This window comes from Sarcophilus harrisii, chromosome 1 (genome assembly GCF_902635505.1).
Source record: "Sarcophilus harrisii chromosome 1, mSarHar1.11, whole genome shotgun sequence".
NCBI lineage: Eukaryota > Metazoa > Chordata > Mammalia > Dasyuromorphia > Dasyuridae > Sarcophilus > Sarcophilus harrisii.
Window position 1 is genome coordinate 707,422,277 of NC_045426.1, and position 18,639 is coordinate 707,440,915.

The 18,639-nt window shown below is 47.1% G+C and overlaps 1 protein-coding gene across 1 annotated transcript; it reads left to right on the forward strand.

The window, feature by feature from the left end:
* The first annotated feature begins 45 nt into the window (after nt 1-45).
* Nucleotides 46-3,966, forward strand: MTFP1 (mitochondrial fission process 1). Its single transcript, XM_031948906.1, has 4 exons — nt 46-283; nt 857-984; nt 1,306-1,538; nt 3,168-3,966. The coding sequence occupies exons 1-4, from the start codon at nt 220-222 to the stop codon at nt 3,238-3,240; spliced, it is 498 nt and encodes a 165-aa protein (XP_031804766.1). The 5' UTR covers nt 46-219; the 3' UTR covers nt 3,241-3,966.
* Nucleotides 3,967-18,639: the final 14,673 nt, after the last annotated feature.

Below are 18,639 nucleotides of genomic sequence, written 5' to 3' on the forward strand. Positions count from 1 at the left end.
GGCCTCCGCGTCCGGGCCGGCCCGTAGGCGGGACGGGGCGGGGCCTCGGGCGCCCGGCCTCCTTCCACGTCTGGGCTCCCACGTGCGTGTGTGTGAGAGTGTTTGCGCGCGCGTTCGGCCGCCGTGTAATTTGCTGACGCTCCCCGGCCGGGCCGGAGAGAACGTCCTTCAGGGCCGGGGCCGGTGACCAGCCCCGCGGCCGCCCGCTCCCCGCGCACCATGCCGGAGCCTGCCCGAGATGCCCAGCCCGACCTCTACCGCGACACGTGGGTGCGCTACCTGGGTGAGCGCGCGCCGCCGGGGCCGGGCGGGGGGCGCGGAGGGGGAGGCGGGGCCGCGGCTCCGGGGGACATTGCGCTGCCCCCCGCCCCTCGCCCGGCTGCCCAATGACCTCCAGGTGCGACGGCCGCCGACACCGGCCGCTGGACACCTGGAGGTCGTCTGGCCTCTGGGGGCCGGGTGTGAGGTGCCTTCCACGTCTGTGACGCTGTGTGTTTGTCTCTGCCGTTCTAAGGGTCTGCGCGCCAGGCTCTGCAGGGCTAAGGGTCTGGGTCTCAAGGTCCTTCTAGTTCTGAGGTTCCGTGTCTCGCGGTCTCTCAGCCTTTTGCCCATTTCTGGGCCAGCCCTGCGTCCTTGAGTGAAAAAGACTCCTCTTCCCGAGTCCAGATGTAGCCCAGACGTAGCCCAGACACTCACTAGCTGGGGGACCCCGGGCAAGTCGTGTCACCCCGTCTGCCTCGGCTTCCTTCTCTGTACAATGAGCCGGAGAAGGCAATGGCTGAATCTCTGCCAAGAAAGCGCCAAGAGGAGACTTGAGGCGGCTGAAAGACTGGACAAAGCCCCTTCTCCCTTGCAGGTTATGCTAATGAAGTGGGAGAGGCCTTCAGAGCCATTGTGCCCACGTCGCTGGTGTGGCTGAGTTACGGCGTGGCCAGCTCCTACGTGGTGGCCGACGCTGTGGACAAGGGCAAGAAGGCCGGAGCTGTGCGTACGGGGGGGGGGGGGGGGGGGGGGGGGGGGGGGGGGGGGGGTGTCTCTGATTGGGGCTCAGCCCATTTCACCCCACGGGTCCCCAGATGTGGTACAGCCCGGTGGATATTTCTCCCCCCCCCAAATCCCTGGGGGTGGTATGGCCTCCCAACCTCATTCCCTCACTCTCCTGGGAGCGTCCCTCTTAAAGTGATACCGCTCCCCACTTTGAAAGTAGACCCTCCCCCTTTTTAATGCTGTAGCCCCCCCGGCCAAGATGGGTCCCCTTTGAGATGCTTCAGCGGCTTGGAATTTCCTATTCGGTTTTCCCTACAGGCCGCGAGCCCAGAGACAAGCAAGACCACCAAGATGGCGGTGGCCGTGGTGGACACCTTCGTCTGGCAGGCGCTGGCCTCCGTGGCCATCCCGGGCTTCACCATCAACCGTCTGTGCGCCGCTTCTCTCTACGTCCTGGGCAGAGCCACCCGCTGGCCCCTGGCAGCCCGCAAGTGGACGACCACGGCCGTGGGACTCCTGGCCATTCCCGTCATCATCCACCCCATCGACAGGTGCTCACAGTCCCTCGCCCTGGGGCAGCCCTGCCCGGAAACCCGTCACCGTCACCGTTAGAGCTCCGTGGGCCGGGAGCTGAGGATTAGGATACCAGCCAAGGGAAGGAGCCAGCCCGGCCGAGAGCAGAGTAGAGGCCCAGGGAGGAGGCAGCTGAGTCACCCTGGGGGAAAGCCTGAGAGCAGCATGGAGGAGGAGGAGGGTCCTAGGGGGCCACTGAAGATGGTTGGATAGGGGTCCCAAGGGCAGATCTGTGTGGAGGAGACTCTGGGAGCCGCGAGAGACTGGGGAGGATGAGAGAAGCCAGGGAGGGCAGGGGTGAGAGCAGAGAGAGGATGGAGGTGAAATAGGAGATGGAGGTGGAAATGTGCAGGCTCTGGGCAAGGGGATGAGGGAGAGGGAAGAATCCAGGAGGGTGCCGGAGTATAAGCCCGGGAGTCTGGAGGCTGCTGGGGGGACAGAAAGGGGACGTCCGTGCACAGGTAAAGGTCCTGAGTGCCCAGTTAGATGCTCAGTAGGCACGTGGTGGGGCAGGGCCTGTGCCCAGGGGAGACACTGAGGCTGGGTGTGACGGGTAACTGTGGGGCTGCCGAGGGCCCGAGAAGGGTCACAAAGCGCTCATCGCTTCCGTCCGGTCCTGAGCTTTGCCTGCTGGACAGGAGCCTGGGTCTCAGGCAGGCCTCACTGGCAGGGCTGGGGTTATTTCTGGGCCTTGTGGTTTGAGATAAGAAGTCTGGAGAGCGGCCAGAGGCAGCAACGAGGGTGATAAGGGCTCTGGGACGTTGATGGAGGGCTGGGTTGAAGGAACTGGCCATATTAGCCAGGAGGAGGCTCAGAAGGACTCGTGGAGAAGGATTAGTCCTACTGGGCCCCAGAATGAAGAGCCACTGGGGGCTTGTCACAAGAAGCCCATTTCGGACGGACACCGGGGGGAAAGTCTCCTAGCCACGTGCTTTGCCCTCCCTTGGAAGGGGATGTCTCTTGGAGTGAGGCACCTTGGTAGTATGTTGTTTTTCTACTTTTTTTGAGTTTTCTTGGATAGATACACAGAAGTGATTTGCCGTGTCCTCCAGTTCATTTTACAGATGAGGAAACTGAGGCTAACAGGGTGAAATGACTTGACTAAGGTCACTCAGCAAGGATGTGTCTGAGTTTGAATTTGAACTGGAGTCTCCCTAAAGTGCTTTGATCCTTATAGAACCGCCTAGCTGCTAGATGGTGCATGTGATAGAATCATGGATTCTATCTACTTGGTGAATCAACTTGGAGTCAGGAAGACTGGGATTCAGAATAGAGTGAAATGACTTGACTAAGGTCACACAGCAAGGCTGTGTCTGAGTCTGGATTTGAACTCGGTCTTTCCGAGGTGCTCTGTGCCTTACAGCACCAGCTGGGTGCAGTAGATGGAATCATGTGAAACTTGGAGTCGGGAAGACCCGATTCAGATTCAGAGTCTGCTTCTGCTATTACTGGGCAAGTTCACTTTTCAGTTTCCTCCTCTGTACAGAGGGGGTGGGGTGGGGTTGGACCTTCCCCTCCACCCAAAGCGACCTCTAAGGAGGCTGCTGTCCCTCCCACCTCTCCCGAGCTTCCTGCTCACTCCAACCCTGCCTCGGTGTCCCCCCCAGGTCAGTGGACTTCCTGATGGACTCCAGCCTACGGAAGATCTACCCTTCCCAAGAGAAGCCCAGCTCTGCTTGATACATCTGCCCGTCTTGGACCAGCCCCGCCCGCATGCCACCTGACATCTCATCCTCCTGGGGGACGCCGCCCCCGGAAAGCTCCAGCGGGGGCCGGGCCCGCAGCCCTTGAGCATTAGAGCTCGGTGGACCCCGGAGATCGTCTCGTTCATGCCCCTCACTTGATGGAGGACGGTGATGGCCAGGGTGGAGGGAAGAACATGGCCCTTCCTTATACTGTGAAGTCGTGGTGGAGCCGGGTCCTGGGACTGCTGGGTCGGGATTTCTCTCACTCCCCCCCCCCCCAAACCAACACTGTAAGAAGCACACACACACACACACACACACACACACCTCCCCTGCCCTGCCCCAGTTTTTTTTAAGCGTTTTGACTTTTACAAAGTGCTTCCCTCCCAACAGCTCTGAGAGGGCCCTAGTGCCAGTACCATTAGCCCAGGCGATGGATGAAAAAACTGAGGTTCCAAGAGAGAAGCTGATTTGCCCAAAGTTGCTCAGGGAGAATTATGGGAGAGTGCAATAGCAGTCAGATGATCAGGGGCTCTCTTTGGAACAGGGAGGGAGGGAAACCCAGGATACTGTGACCTCATTGTGAAGAGCCAGGAAGACCCCTTCCTCCCATGCCTCTGACCTGGTGAAGACCGCCCAGAGGAGCCTGTGGGTGGCCCTGCAGGATTCTGGGAGGCTGTGACTTCTCTAGGTGATCAATAAACACGAATCATGTCCAGCAGAATTCGTCTTTTCTGTTTCTGGGGGGGGGGGCAGCCCTCTTATTTCTTCTTCCTTCCTACCCACCCCACCAAGGACGGGGCAGACAGTCCCGTGTCTGTGGGGACAGAGCAGACACCTGAGGGTGCACAGAGGAAGTTCCTCCTCCCGAAATGTCACCTCTGGGAGTCTGAAAGTGCCCCATTATTTGTGCTAGGAGAGATATGAATATAGAATGTCTGTGGGAGGGCCTTTGGAACAGGGGATGTCAGGGCTGGGAGGGAACTCGGAACAGGGGATGGGAATGACCTTTGAACAAGGAGTATCACAGACTAAAAACCATTACATTGAATTTCCAATCCCTATATTTATGCCCACCTGCATTTTTGATTTCCTTCACAAGCTAATTGTCCAATATTTCAGAGTCTGATTCTTTTTGTACAGCAAAATAATGTTTTGGTCATGTAGACTTATTGTGTATCTAATTTATATTTTAATATATTTAACATCTACTGGTCATCCTGCCATCTAGGGGAGGGGGGGGGGGAAGAGGTGAAAAATTGGAACAAGAGGTTTGGCAATTGTTAATGCTGTAAAGTTACCCATGCATATATCCTGTAAATAAAAGGCTATTAAATAAAAATTAAAAAAAAAATAAAAAAAAGGAGTATCAGAACTGGGAGGAACCTTAGAATAGGGAGTATCAGAAATGTCAGGGGTAGACCATGGAAAGTTCCACAGAAGCAGGATTTCAGAATCTGATTAGATGAGATTCTTAACTCCCAGCCATGAACCTTCCTTTTCTCTTCCTTTTCTTTCCCTTCCCTTTTTCTTTATCTATTTATTTCTACCATTTTGACACTTATTTCAGGCTAATTGCTTTTCTTTATAATCTTTTGTATTTTAAGTTTTATTATAAATATTCTTTTACATTTTCTTATACTTTAAAATCACTGTTCTGAACGGCTCCATTGGCTTCCCCTGAGAGTCAAAGGGTCCTGGGTCAGAATCCAGAGCAGACGGAGTCCTCCAGCTCAGCCAGGGAAATGCCCTGGCTCCGGTGGGATGTTGGGGGCCGTCCTCTGACCGGGGGAGCTTCTGATTGAAGGCGGGTTTGGGACGGGCCAGTTTGAGAAGGAAACTCCTGTTAGGAGAAGTAAGGAGCCCAGAAACTCCTGTAGAGGGGACAGGGAGCCATAGCTAGAAAGGGGGGAGGGGAGGCAGATTACCTACCTTTCAGCTGCTGGGGCCTCCATCCCTTAGGTGTTGTAGGAAGAGAACGTCGACTGGCAAAGCTCAGAGGGATTGTAAAACTTGACGTAATCTAACTCTGGCATTTTCTAGGGGGGGAAGGAAGAACGACTTACTTGACAAAACTACTTTAAAGCTTCAAAATAGCAGACAAGAGTAGCTGGGTGGTGCAGTGGTTTGTATTGGGCTTGGAATCAGGATGACTCATCTCCCTGAGTTCAAAGCTGGTCTCAGACACTTTCTAGCTGTGTGTGTGTTCTTGGTCAAGTCGCTTAAACTGGCTTACCTCAGTTTCCTTCTCTGTAAAGTGAGCTGGAAAAGGAAATGCAAACCACTTCACTCTCTGGAAGGAAGGCCATCTTCCCAGCGGACATCCCCTATTCTAAGCTCCCTCCCACCTTTCTCCCACTTACTTGTTCTGACACTCCCTGGCCTAAGGCCCCTCCCAGCTCTGATATTCCATATATATCACTTAGATTTGTTACACTTTAGGCCTGACATCCTTTATGCCCTCTGACCTTTCTGACTGACAGAACCTTTATGCCCTCTGACCTCTCTGAGTACCGTAGGGAGGCAAGCACAAGTTATGTCTCTATTTGTGCGATGACGATACTGAGTTCCAGACAAACTCAAGTCACACCATGAATTACTGGGTGCAATGGCCCTGGGAGGAGCCCAGGCTCTTCCATTTTGCCTCCAGCCCTTGCCCAGTCCAGTGTCCTTCTTGGTTGCCCCTTCTTTTGCCCTCCCAGATGGAGAAAAGCTCCGCAGACACTGCTGAGATTCAGAATTCTGAGTTGTCAGGTTCTTAGAACCCAGGAGTTTTGGGGGGAAGGGGGCTCAAGCCTCAGGCTGTCAGAACACAAGCTATCTGGACCATAAGGGGCTTGGGGTTGGAAGGGCATTTACATACATATACAGCTCAGCATCTCCCACTTGAGAGACCCCTTAGAACATGGAAGGAAGGATGCAGCTGGGAGGGGCACGAGCCCCAGATCCAAAGGGCGTGACTTGGGTGGCCACGCATCTCTGCAGTCTGCTCTGGAGTCAGGCCCCCGGGGATGTGGGGCTGGGATTGGGGCATGCCTGAGAAGGGTTCCCCTCCCTGGAGAACTTGGCCCGCTGAAGGAGCTCTCCCAGCTGGTGAGCCCAGGCTGCTTGGCTGAAATGACTTGATGGATGGTAAGGTTTTTAGGGGAAGTTGAGACAGCCAACAAAGCTGCCATCTAGCCCAAAATAAGTCTTACTGGTGCTCTCGAGTGACTTCTTAAAATGTTAACGGTTTGGTAATAAAATACACGAGGGCAACAATTACAGAGAAAGGGGCTATGGGAAATACTTAGGATGCCCTAGAGATCTGGGAATTATTTTTTCCTTGGGCACGGCATCAATAAGACCTGCTTAAGTCATTTTCAGTCATGTCTTCATCTCCATAACTCCATCTGAGGCTTTCCTAGCAAAGATACTGGAGGGGTGGCCATTTCCTTCTCCAGCTCATTTTACAGATGAGGAAACTGAGGCAAACTGAGTTAAGTGCTTTGCCCAGGGTCACCTGGATGGCAGGAGGAAAAAATGGTATGTAAATAGATAAGAGAATAGTCACTAGGAACATCAGTGAAAGCTTTTTCCTGGGGACTCACGGGGAAAGATTTCCACTTCAGCCTTTCTGATTTCAGTCAACAGCCAGATTTAGAGCTGAGAAGGGGCTTAGAACAGAGGTTCAAAAGTGAAAGGGGCAACAGAGGCCGTCAGTCTCTCATCCTGCGGATGGGAGAATCAGAACCGGGAGCAGCTCCCTGTCCAAGGCCACCCGGAAAATGCGGGGCAGAATTGGGGCTACTCTTCCTTCCACCTGCCTCTGAATGTGATCGAGGTCATTCATCTCCAAGTGGAATAATAGACACATCTCTCTCTCCCTCCCTCCCTCCAACAGATCCATCTCTCCTTCCCTCCCTCCCTCCCAATAGATCCATCTCTCTCCTTCTTTCCCTCCCTCCCAATAGATCCATCTCTCTCTCCTTCCTCCCCCTCCCTTTCTTTCTTCTAGGAGGCTTGGGTACACCTGCTCTCAAGGTCACTGCTAACTCCACCAATGTCATCCCGGGCTCTAAGCTCCAGGTGGAATTCCGGGGCCCCGTGACTTCCAGCAGCCCCTGCAGCTCTATGTGGACACCCGTGTGGCCTCCCCTGGCCCGGCCCTGAGCCAGCCCCTCCGGCGTTACAACATTCTCAGGAACTATGAGTATTGTTAGCCAGGGCTGTGTTAGGGAGGAGAGTTCTGATGTAAATATACGGGAGGGTCTGTTGATAGAAGAGGGAGATCTGTATCAGGGACAATAATAAATGATCAGCCCACGGCGGCGATAAAGCTGATTTCTCGAGCTGGAAATTTTCAGAGCAGAGACTAACCTGATGGTTCCAAGCTTGTAATCGCTGGATTAGCTTGATTTTGTAGTCCCTGCTGCTGGTTGATGGGACTTGGTGTAAGGAAACATCAGTCACAAAACCAGTCAGTCTATAAAGCCTCTCACCACAGTACCAAAGTCTAAGCACAGGAGCCCAGGAGGTAGAAATGTGGAAGGGGAGGGCTCTTGCTCATTACTCCCCTCCCCCAGTTTTGTTTTGGGGTTCATTATTTCTCTTCTTTCTGATAGATCAAGAAGGTGGCCCCAGGGAGACTGTGAACATGTCCTGGAGATATGCTTGAGCAAGCTAAATATAGTTTGGGATCAAAGGTAGAGATGCCCTAGGAACCCCAGCAGGACGTGTTCCGAGTCTGATTGTCACAGAGGAAAAGATCGGCTAGAGGTTCTAAATCCCCGCCGGCATCTGCTCCCTACAGCTCCATTCTCCTGGACTGTCAGATGGAAGGGACCTAGAGAAGACCCCTCCTGACCCCTGTAATTTACACCTGAGGGTGAGACTCAGAAGGTTAGTCAGTTGGGAGTGGAGTCAGATTTTAAATCGGTGTCTCCTGGCTCCCGGACAGATCTGTTTCTTCCTAGATGGGCCTGTGGTGGAGAAGCTGGTGGTGATGGGAGAGCTTGTTTCTAGACTATTCATATATTCTTATAGCTAGAGAGTCTTATTGGCAGCCCCGGGTGGGCTTTGCCCTTGAGCAACCGCCCTCTCTGGAGGGAGGTCAGGACCTTTCTCCTATCAGAAAACATTGTGTGTCTGAGGAAATGTGAATTGTAAGGACGCCTTTGGTCTTGGTTCAGAAGATTTGGGTGCAGGTGCAACTCTGCTGGATGGTATTAGGAAAGTCGCTTTCTTTCTCCCTTCTTTAAAATGGTCAGCGTTCTCTAGGGTCTCTTCCATCTCTGACAGTCTAGGAGAATGGAGTCGTAGGGTGCAGATGCCCACGGGGATTTAGAGCCTCTAACCAACAGTCCCTGTTCTCCCTGCCTTTCCTGGGGCTTGCAGCCTTCTCCCTAAAGGACTCTTTGGAGTTATTACTGATGGGATGCTTCCTGCCCCTGTCTGATTTCTTCTAATTTAGGTGTTTTGTGGATGGCTCCTGATTCCTACCCCGAGCATCCCCAGAGACTCTTGCTACTCTCCCTAGAACTAGACCTATTCACCGAACTAGACTCAGATGTGAGTGAGGACTCTTTTTGCCTTGAAACTAGATACTTTCCTGAGCTTTACTTCCCTAGATGTGCAAGGAAGCTGAATAATTTTTGTTTAGTTTTTTACTTAAAAACAAATTTTATTTTTACATCATTATTATCCTCATTTTACAACTGAGGGAACTGAGATAGAGGTTAAGTGATTTACACAGGTTCATATAGCTAAGTGTCTGAGGTTGGATTTGAACTCTCTTCCTTTTTTTTTTTTTTTTCATTTGGGGTTAAGTGACTTGCCCAGGGTTACACAGTCAGGAAGTGTTAAGTGTCTGAGGTCAAATTTGAACTCAGGTCCTCCTGACTTCAGGGCTGGTTGCTCACTGCATTACCTAGTTGCCCCTTAAACTCTCTTCCTAATTCCAGATACAGGATCTATCTACTCTGCCAACTAGCTACCTCTAAATAAGTATTAATTAATTAATTAAGTACCTACCATATGCCAGGCACTGAGCCAACTTGAGGAAAGGGAGGAGACAAAAAAGGCATAAAAATATGCAGTGCACTTCATTCTATTCCAGTTCCCTACCATTCTTCCAAGAAAAAAGAATGTCTTCTTATTGTCGTGTCTGGCTTCTTTTTGGAATTCTTTCATTTACATTGTTGTAATCATTATGTTATATATATTATTTTATTATTATTCTTTTGGTTTCTCTTATTTCCCTCTGGATCAGTTGATCCAAATTTAGGAACTAGAATTTAGTCTACTGTATCTCTCCTCCCTCTGCCTTCCCCCATAAAACCAGCCCTCTTAGTTTTAGTTCAATACTTTTCTTACTTTTAATTTTATTCATTTCTCTTTTGATTTTTTATTCATTTCTCTTTTTTCTAGTTCTTTTAGTTGTGTGTCCAATTCATTGATCTCTTCTTTTTCTATTTTATTCACACAAGCGTCTAGAGATATAAAATTTCCCCTAAGAACTGCTTTGACTGCATCTCATAAGTTTTGGTATGTTGCCTCGTTGTTGTTATCTGAAATTTTGATTGTTTCAATGATTTGTTTGTTTGACCCATTTATTCTTTAGGTTTATGTTGTTGAATTTCCATTTAGTTTTTAGATTATCTTTCCATGGCCCTTTATTACATGTAATTTTTTTTATTGCATCATGACCTGAAAGAGATGCATTTAATATTTCTGCCTTTCCACATTTAATTGTGAGATTTTATGCCTTAATCTATGGCCAATTTTTGTGGTGGTACCATGTACTGGTGGGGGGAATAAAGTATATTCTTTCCCCATTTCCATTTCCAAAAGGCTATTTTCCATTTCCAAAGGGCTATTACATGTAAATCTTCTAAAAGTTTATTCACTTCCACAACACCTTTCTTATATATTTTGTGGTTAGATTTATCTAGTTATGGGAGGGGAAGGTTGAGGTTCCTCACTAGTATAGTTTTGCTGTTTATTTCTTCCTGTACTTACTTAATTTCATAAAGAATTTGGATGTTATACCATATCTTTTAACAAAATGTAGCTTCCTTTCTTAACTCTTTTAGTTAGATCTATTTTTGCTTTTGCTTTGTCTGAGATCAGGATTGACACCCCAGCCTTTTTTTTTTTTTTAACTACAATTTCCTGTGAGTTTCTTGTAAACAACATATTGTAAGTTTCTGTTTTTTTAATCCATTTTGCTGTCTACTTCTGTTTTATGGGAGAGTTCATCCCATTCACATTCACAGTTATGGTTACCAATTATATATTTCCCTCCATTCTACTTTCTCCCCTGTTTATATTCTCCTCTCTCTTTTCACCCTGTCCCTCCTCACGAGTGTTTTTCTTCTGACCACCACCTCCCTCAATCTGTCCTGCCTTCTAACAGCCCCCTTTCCTTTTCTTTTTTCTTTCTCCTCTTATTTTCCTACAGGGTAAGATAAATTTCTATATTCAACTGACTTTGTATGTTTATTCCCTCTTTGAGCCAAATCTGATGAAGTTAAGCTTCAAACACTCATCTCCCTCCCTTCTTTTCCTTTACTAAAATAGGTCTTTTGTGCCTCTTCATGTGAGCTAATTAATCTCATTTTACCCCCCCCCCTCCTTTCCTCTTCTCCCAGTACAATCTTTTTTATTTTTGTATCTCAATGTCCTTTTTAATATCATCACATCGAAGTCAACTTATTCCCACAACCTTCTGTCTATATACCCCTTGTAACTGCCCTCACAAATATACAATTCTCAAGAGTTACAAAATATTATTTTCTCACAGACAGATATAAACACTTTAACCTTTAAATAACATCTTGTTTTTCTTCTTTCACATTTATCTTTTTATGCTTCTCTTGAGTCTTATAATTGAAGATCGAATTTTTTGTTCAGCTCTGGTCTTTTCATCAGATTTGATTGAAAGCTCTCTATTTCTCTGATTCTCCTCCCCCCTCCCCCCCATCTTTTCCCCTGAAAGATTACGTTCAGTTTTGCTAGATAGTTGATTATTATACTCCAAACTCCTTTGCCTTCCAAAATATCATATTCCAGGCTCTCTGATCCTTTAATGTGGAATCTGCTAAGTCCTAGGGAATCCTGATTATGGCTTCTTGATATATGAATTGTTTCTTTCTGGACGCTTGCACTATCTTCTCCTTGACCTTATAATTCTGGAATCTGGCTGCAATCTTTCTTGGAGTTTTCATTTTGGGATCTCTTTCAGGAGGTGATCAGTGGATTTCTTCAGGGAGTTTTGCCTTCTGGTTCTAGGATATCAGAGCAATTTTTCTTGATCCTTTTTTGCTGTCTAGGTTCTTTTTTTGATCATGGCTTTCAGGTAATCAGATAATTCTTAAATTACCTCTGGAGGAACTATTTTTCAGGTTGTTTTGTTTTGTTTTCTTTTTTTTTCATTCTTTTGATTTTTTTTGACTGATTCTTGATGTATCAGAGTCATTAGCTTCCACTTGCCCAATTCTAATTTTTAAGAAATTATTTTCTTCAGTTAGCTTTTGCACCTCTGTTTCCATTTGACCAATTCTACTTTTAAAGAAGTTGTTTCCTTCAGTAGACATTTCCCCCATTTTATTAATTCTATTTCTTAAAGAGTTGTTTACTTCCTTTTCCAAGCTGTTGACTTTTTCTTTTTCATAATTCTATTGTATAGCTCTCATTTCTTTTCCTAATTTTTCTTCTACCTCTCTTACTTGATTTTTTCTTCTTTTTTTTCTTAGCAAGACACCTGGGGTAAGTGACTTGCCTAGTGTCACACAGCTAGTAAGTATTAAATATCTGAGGCCACATTTGAACTCAAAGGTCCTCCTGACTGCAGAGCTGGTGCACTATCTACTGTGTAATCTAGCTGCCCTTCTTACTTAATGTAGAGGGCCTCAGATAATGGGGAACTTGAGTTCTCAGGAAGGGAGAGAGCACCAAAGGGAGGTGGTCACGCCCTCCCTGACTTCTCAGGAAAAGTGAGAGCACCAAAGGGAGTTGAGCCAAACCAAACATTGTCATCAGGTTCTCTCTGGGCTAAAGGAAGGGCCCTGAAAGGTCACAGTCCAGATGGGCCGGGGGTTCTAGATCTGGGGTTAGGAAGGACTTGAAAGATCATTGCATTCAAACTTCTCATTTTGCAGAAGAGAGAGTTCTAGAGAGAGGTGGCGGTTGACTATGGGTCATATATAATATTCTGACAGAATTTTTGTTTAGTTTTTTACTTAAAAACAAATTTTATTTTTACATCATTATTATCCTCATTTTACAACTGAGGGAACTGAGATAGAGGTTAAGTGATTTACACAGGTTCATATAGCTAAGTGTCTGAGGTTGGATTTGAACTCTCTTCCTTTTTTTTTTTTTTTTTTTTTCATTTGGGGTTAAGTGACTTGCCCAGGGTTACACAGTCAGGAAGTGTTAAGTGTCTGAGGTCAAATTTGAACTCAGGTCCTCCTGACTTCAGGGCTGGTGCTCACTGCATTACCTAGTTGCCCCTTAAACTCTCTTCCTAATTCCAGATACAGGATCTATCTACTCTGCCAACTAGCTACTTCTAAATAAGTATTAATTAATTAATTAAGTACCTACCATATGCCAGGCACTGAGCCAAGTTGAGGAAAGGGAGGAGACAAAAAAGGCATAAAAATATGCAGTGCAGATCTTCCTGTCTCCCAGACCCGGGCCCTCGAGCTGTGCTCTCAGTGTGTAGGTGCCCCCTGCCTGCATCTCCCTGGTCTTGGAGGGAGAACTAGAGAATCCTAGAGGTGGAAAGGGGGCTTAATTCTCACTGAGTCCTTGTTTTAGAAGGGGAGTCAGACTCCCAGAGAGGAGAAGGGCCTCAGAGTCAGAGAGTGGCCTAGTGACTGAGTCCTGCCCTGCCCGGACCTCGGAGGGCGCTGGCCTAAGGCTTATACCAGAGGAATCCCAGCTAGGATATGCTTGGGATGAGGGTGGGGCTGTCCTGCCGGACTGAAGACTGTCAGTGAAAGGGAGGAGGGAGGGAGCTCACACCTCCAGAGGCAGCTGATTGTATATTTTGTAAAGCCTGGCACATAACAGGTACTTAAGTATTCCTCCCTCTCTCCCTCTCTCCCTTCATCCCTTCCTTCCTTCTTTCCTTCCTTCCTCCCTCCCTCCCTCCTTTCCTGTTTCCCTTCCTTCCTTCCTTCCTTCCTCCCTCCTTCCCTCTCTTCTTCCCTCTCTTTCTCCCTCCCTCCCTCCTTCCTCCCTTCCTCTCTTCCTCCCTCTCTCCTTCCCTTCCTTTCTTTCTCCCTCCCTCCTCCTCTCCCTCCTCCCCTCTCTCCTTCCCTTCCTTTCTTTCTCCCTCCCTCCTCCCCTTCCTCCTTCCCTTCCTTCCTTCCTTCCCTCCTTCCTTCCTCCCTCCTCCCTCCCTCCCTCCTTTCCTCTTTCCCTTCCTTCCTCCATTCCTTCCTCCCTCCTTCCCTCTCTTCTTCCTTCCCTTTCTCCCTCCCTCTCTCCTTCCCTTCCTTCCTTTCTCCTTCCTTCCTTCCTTCCTTCCTTCCTTCCTTCCTTCCTTCCCTTCCTTCCTTCCTTCCTTTAGACTATATCAAACCAAAGCTCTCCGGAGCCCTCGGGCTGACCTCATGGTTGTGAAACCTGGACAATGCACCAGAAAACTGAATCGCTTTCATCTGAATTTTCTTAGGAAGATCCCGAAGATCTGGCAGGATCAGGTACCAGCCCCGGAGATCCTTTTTGGACTAAATTGGCCAGCGTTACGACTCTACCGCAAAGAGCACAACTCCATTGTCTGGCCATTGTTCAAATGTCAAATGTACGCTTTTCTACTCCATTATTTTATGAAGAACTCCCACAGGGCGAGTGCTCACAAGGTGGTCAGAAAGAAGTGATACAAGGACACTCTCAAGGTCTCTCATAAGAGCTTTAGAATCGATCATATGACACGAGAGACGCTGGCCCAGGACCGCCCAGCATGGCGGGCCCTCCTCAGAGAAGGGGGCTGTGCTCTGTGAGCAAAGCAGAATTGAATTAGCCTAAAGGAAAGGTAAGATGCACAGAGTTAGAGAATCCACCCCAAATGTTCATAGGGCCTGCTTGTGTCTGATCTGTGGCGAAGCATCCTGAGCTCGTGTTGGTTTGATCTCTCGGACACACTGTGACTTGATTCCAACGGAGTGATGTCATTTTGATGCTCTTTGAGGATTAAGGACAATAGCCAAAAAGGGCAAAGATCCTGAATCCCTTAGCTTAGAACTCCATTTAAAAATCCATTAAGCTTATTGGAAAATACAGATTATCACTGACATTTAGAAAAGCTCCGAGATCCCTGGTGATCTTTGCTACTGGCTATGACGCTTCCCAGCCAGTTAAATTTTGTTTAGCCACATAGCCACTGGCTTTTCCTTTTAGTCATAGTCTCTCTAAGGAAGACATTAACTCAGGATGAAGTCAAATCCCTACATTTATTCAGAAAAATCATTATAAAATTCAAATAAGGGAAAGAGCAGAGAAATGCTTAATCGTACAGTTCTCACCATTTACAGTGGACAAAGAAACAAAAGAGAGAAACAGAAGATAAAACAGATTCTCCCCAGGTCCAGCTTTTCTCCAGATAGGTCTAGGTCAGTTTTTTTTTTTTTTTGTTTTGTTTTTTTTGCTGGATGTTTTTTGTTTGTTTGCTTGCTTTTTGAGAAGCAGAGGGAGGAATCAGTGAAAGACTCTGATTGTTGTAACCTCAGGGTCAGTTTCCCTGAAAAACACTCTCCATTTTCTGTTGCTAAAGCTCCTGATGTCTCTCTGCCTGACAGATCCAACTTCCCCAGACTGAGGTAATTTTGCCCTTTTGAAACTAAGAGATAATATCATAGGGTGTGCTGGCAAATGTTTAACAGCCAGTTCTGAAGAAAAACAATGTTTACAAGACATAATTTTAAGTTTAAGCAGCATCAATTAGTAAACATTTATTAAGCACCTACTATGTGCCGGCCACTAGTTAAATGTGGTTTTATAAAATGGGGCAAAAGGCAGCCCTGGCCCTTAAAGAGTTTAAAGTCCAGTGGGGGAGATAACATACAAACAAATCTATACAAAACAAACGAGATGGAGGATAGACAGGAAATAAGTGGGGGGGGGGGGATGAAGAGGGGTTAGAGAATGCTTTCTGTAGAAGGGGGGATTTTAATTGGGACTTAAAGGAAGCCAGAGGTCAATAGTCACCCTTAAGGAGAGGCAGTGGTCCAGGCTTGGGGGAAATCAGAGAATATTCCGAGCTGAGGGATGGAGCGTCGTGTTCTGGAACAGATAGGAGGCCGATGTTGTGGAGCAAAGGGAATGAGATGTAAGAACACTAGAAAGGACTAGGAAGGACTTTGAATAGCAAACATTTTATCCAATAATTTCTTAAGGCCACACAAACCACAAAACAACTTTATTTTTTTTCTTTTTGCTAATTTCTGTGGTATAAATTTTTATACTGAAATGAACAATTTTGGGGCAGCCGGGTAGGGCAGTGGATAGAGCACCGGCCCTGGAGTCAGAAGGAGTTGAGTTCAAATTTAGCCCTGGACACATGACACTTACTAGCTGTGCGATCTTGGGCAAGTCACTTAACCCTAATTGCCTTGTGGAGGAAGAAAGGAAGGGAGAGAGGAAAGAAGGAAGGGAGAGGTAGAGAGGGGAAGGAAGGAAGGGAGAGAGGGAAAGGAAGGAGAAAGAGGGGGAGAGGGAGGGAGAGCAAGGAACACAGAGTGAGAGGAGAGAGAAGAAAAGAGAGGGAAAGAGGAAGAGAGAGGAAGGAAGAACATTCATTGGTGGCCCCAATGAATATCCCCTTCCTTCATTGAATGAAGCCCGTACCAAATGGCCTTTAAACTTTGGGGATAGTTCTCATAAGCAAATTTTTTCTTCCATCAAGACTAGATGCTCCTCCTAGCAATCATCCTCCTTGACTCCCTCCTCCTAGTAATTCTCAGCCCTTCCCAGAATTCTTTCTTCTCAAGGCTAAACATTTCTACTTCCCTTGATTTACCCTCCTCTGCCATGGGTTCAAGGCTTTATGTGCTCCTGGCACTCCTAACGTCACTCTCTCTCTGGTTCTTCCTAAACTGTGATGTCAGGACTGGCCATAAAATTCCAGTTTAGACTGACCAGGATAGAGGGCATGAGGACTCCCACTTCCTTTTTTTGAGAGGCTGAAGATCTAATCAGCTTTCTTGGCAGTCCTATTATGCTGTTGATTTATATTGAGTTTGCAGTCCACTAATACCTCCAGATCTTCTTCGGATAAACTATGTTTAACCAGTTCCACCACTTTATTTGTGAAGTTGACTCCATCCCTCCTCAGATCCTTCTTATCTCTCTTATGTGATTCAGCACAATACAATATGTCCAGATACTGAGGTGGGGAGAGGGAAGAGTTCTTTGAGAACCCGATTCTTATTTTTGGTAAGTACATAAGCACCTGGGCCTGGAGAGGAGGAAGCTGGAGACGACTGGGGTAGGGAATAGAGACATCTGGGCTAGAAGTGCCGTGTTTTGTTTTGTTTTTTCTTAATTATTTAATATTTTCCCCCAGTTACATTTAAAATATATATATTTATATTTATACATATAAAAATATATGTATTTATACATATAATATATATATAAAATATATATATTTTTTAAGACTTTTGAGTTCTAGATTCTCTTCCTTATCTCCACCCACAATTAAGAACCCACGTGTCAAATTATGTAAAACATTTCCATAAAAATCAAGTTGTGAAAGAAAAGATAACTCTCCCACCCTAATGAAAATAAAAACCCTCCAAAAAATTAAGTGAAAAAGAAAGAGAGAAATAGAGAATGCTTCAGTCTGTATTCAGACACAATCAGTTCCTTCTCTGGCTATGGATAAGATTTTTCATCATACGTCCATCGGAGTAATTGTGGATGATGGTACTCCTGAGAATAACAAAATCATTTATAGCTGGTCATTCTAGAACATTGCTATTACTTTGTATACAGTTTGTTTGTTTATGGAGGACTTTCCAGGCTTTTTTTTTTTTTCTTTCTGAGAGCATCCTGCTCATCATTTCCCAGAGAACAATAATGTTCCATCACAAACACAAACCAGAGTTTATTGAGCCATTCCCCAATTGACGGGCATCCCTTCAATTTCCATTTTTTTTTTGCCCTGAGAAGAGAGTTGCTATGAATATTTTTGTACTTAAGATTCATTTTCCTTTTTTTTTTCTTTTCTGCTTCCCCTCCCCCCAAATCTCTTTTGATATTCATGCCTAGTAGGGGTGCTGTTAGGTTGAATTAGCAGTCCTTTGGAGAAGTGCCATGTTTAATTGCTAGTTCTTTGGGGGGAAATGGTTAATATATTCTCTCTATTCCTCCTTAATCTATGGATTTCAGAAATTAGAATCGGGATCCCTGGTATGAACCAATTTCTAAAGTATTTTAACTGTGCTGAAAATTTAACCATTGGCTCCCCCAAGCCTGTACAGCTGGCTCTAGCCCACCCTTGTATGAAGCTAATCTTTATTACCTGGAAATCCTCTGAATTTCCTCTCTGAATCTCAGGCTTCTCATCTGTTAAGTGGGTACAACCTGAGAACATGAGCCATCAATGTGACTCTCCCTTCATTCTCCACTAGAGTTCCTAGGGGAGGGGAGAGCACAGGTGATCCTAGCCTGACCCTTAGTGCTTCAGAAGGTTTGCGTTTCCTGCCTTGAAGGTAAGCCTGCTGGCCGTGGGGATGGGATAGCAGGAGCAAGCAGCTTTGTCCAGGAGGTCTTTCTCTCTCAGACCGAGTCAGCTAGTTCTGTTTTTTTTCTCCTCCCTCCATAGGACACTGCGTCCCTGAATCAATTGACAGTGTCCAAGGTGGCCTTACATAGGCAGTTTTCTCAAGGTTCTGGTTATTATACGGTCCGGGCCTTGGGCAGGCTGCCCTGCTGCTGGCCCCAGAGGAAGCAGCCAAGGGCCAGAGAGGACCCCCTTCAAGAAGAGCTAGTAGGGCAAGGGGCAGCTAGGTGGCGCAATAGTGGATAAAGCATCCAGCCCTGGAGTCAAGAGGATCTGAGTTCAAATCCAGATCCAGACACTTGACACTTCCTAGCTGTGTGACTCTGGGGAAGTCACTTAATTGTCTCAAAAGAAAAAAGGAGGGAGGGAGTTGGCTGCTTTTTGTGGAGGGCCTGGCCATCTGGAGCTGGGAAGATGACCCTGCCCCTGCTCTTTCTGCTCTGCCCCAAGGCACACAGCTAAGTGACTTTCCTGCCCCCAAAATAAAGCCCTTTTTAGAGGTCTATATCTGTCGCTGCTTCTTCCTTTTTGATTTCCAAGAGTAGGACATGGCTCTAATCGGAATACCTCTGGTCACTTCTTCCTGGCCTCCCTCCTCTTTACTCTCAGGCCTCCATA

What these genes read in the sequence shown, in the direction of transcription:
- MTFP1 (XM_031948906.1), top strand. Translation starts at nt 220, where the DNA reads ATGCCGGAGCCTGCCCGAGATGCCCAGCCCGACCTCTACCGCGACACG. An exon ending in AGGGCAAGAAGGCCGGAGCT is followed by an intron (nt 985 to 1,305) that starts GTGCGTACGGGG and finishes TTTTCCCTACAG; the next exon opens with GCCGCGAGCCCAGAGACAAG. An exon ending in ATCATCCACCCCATCGACAG is followed by an intron (nt 1,539 to 3,167) that starts GTGCTCACAGTC and finishes TGTCCCCCCCAG; the next exon opens with GTCAGTGGACTTCCTGATGG.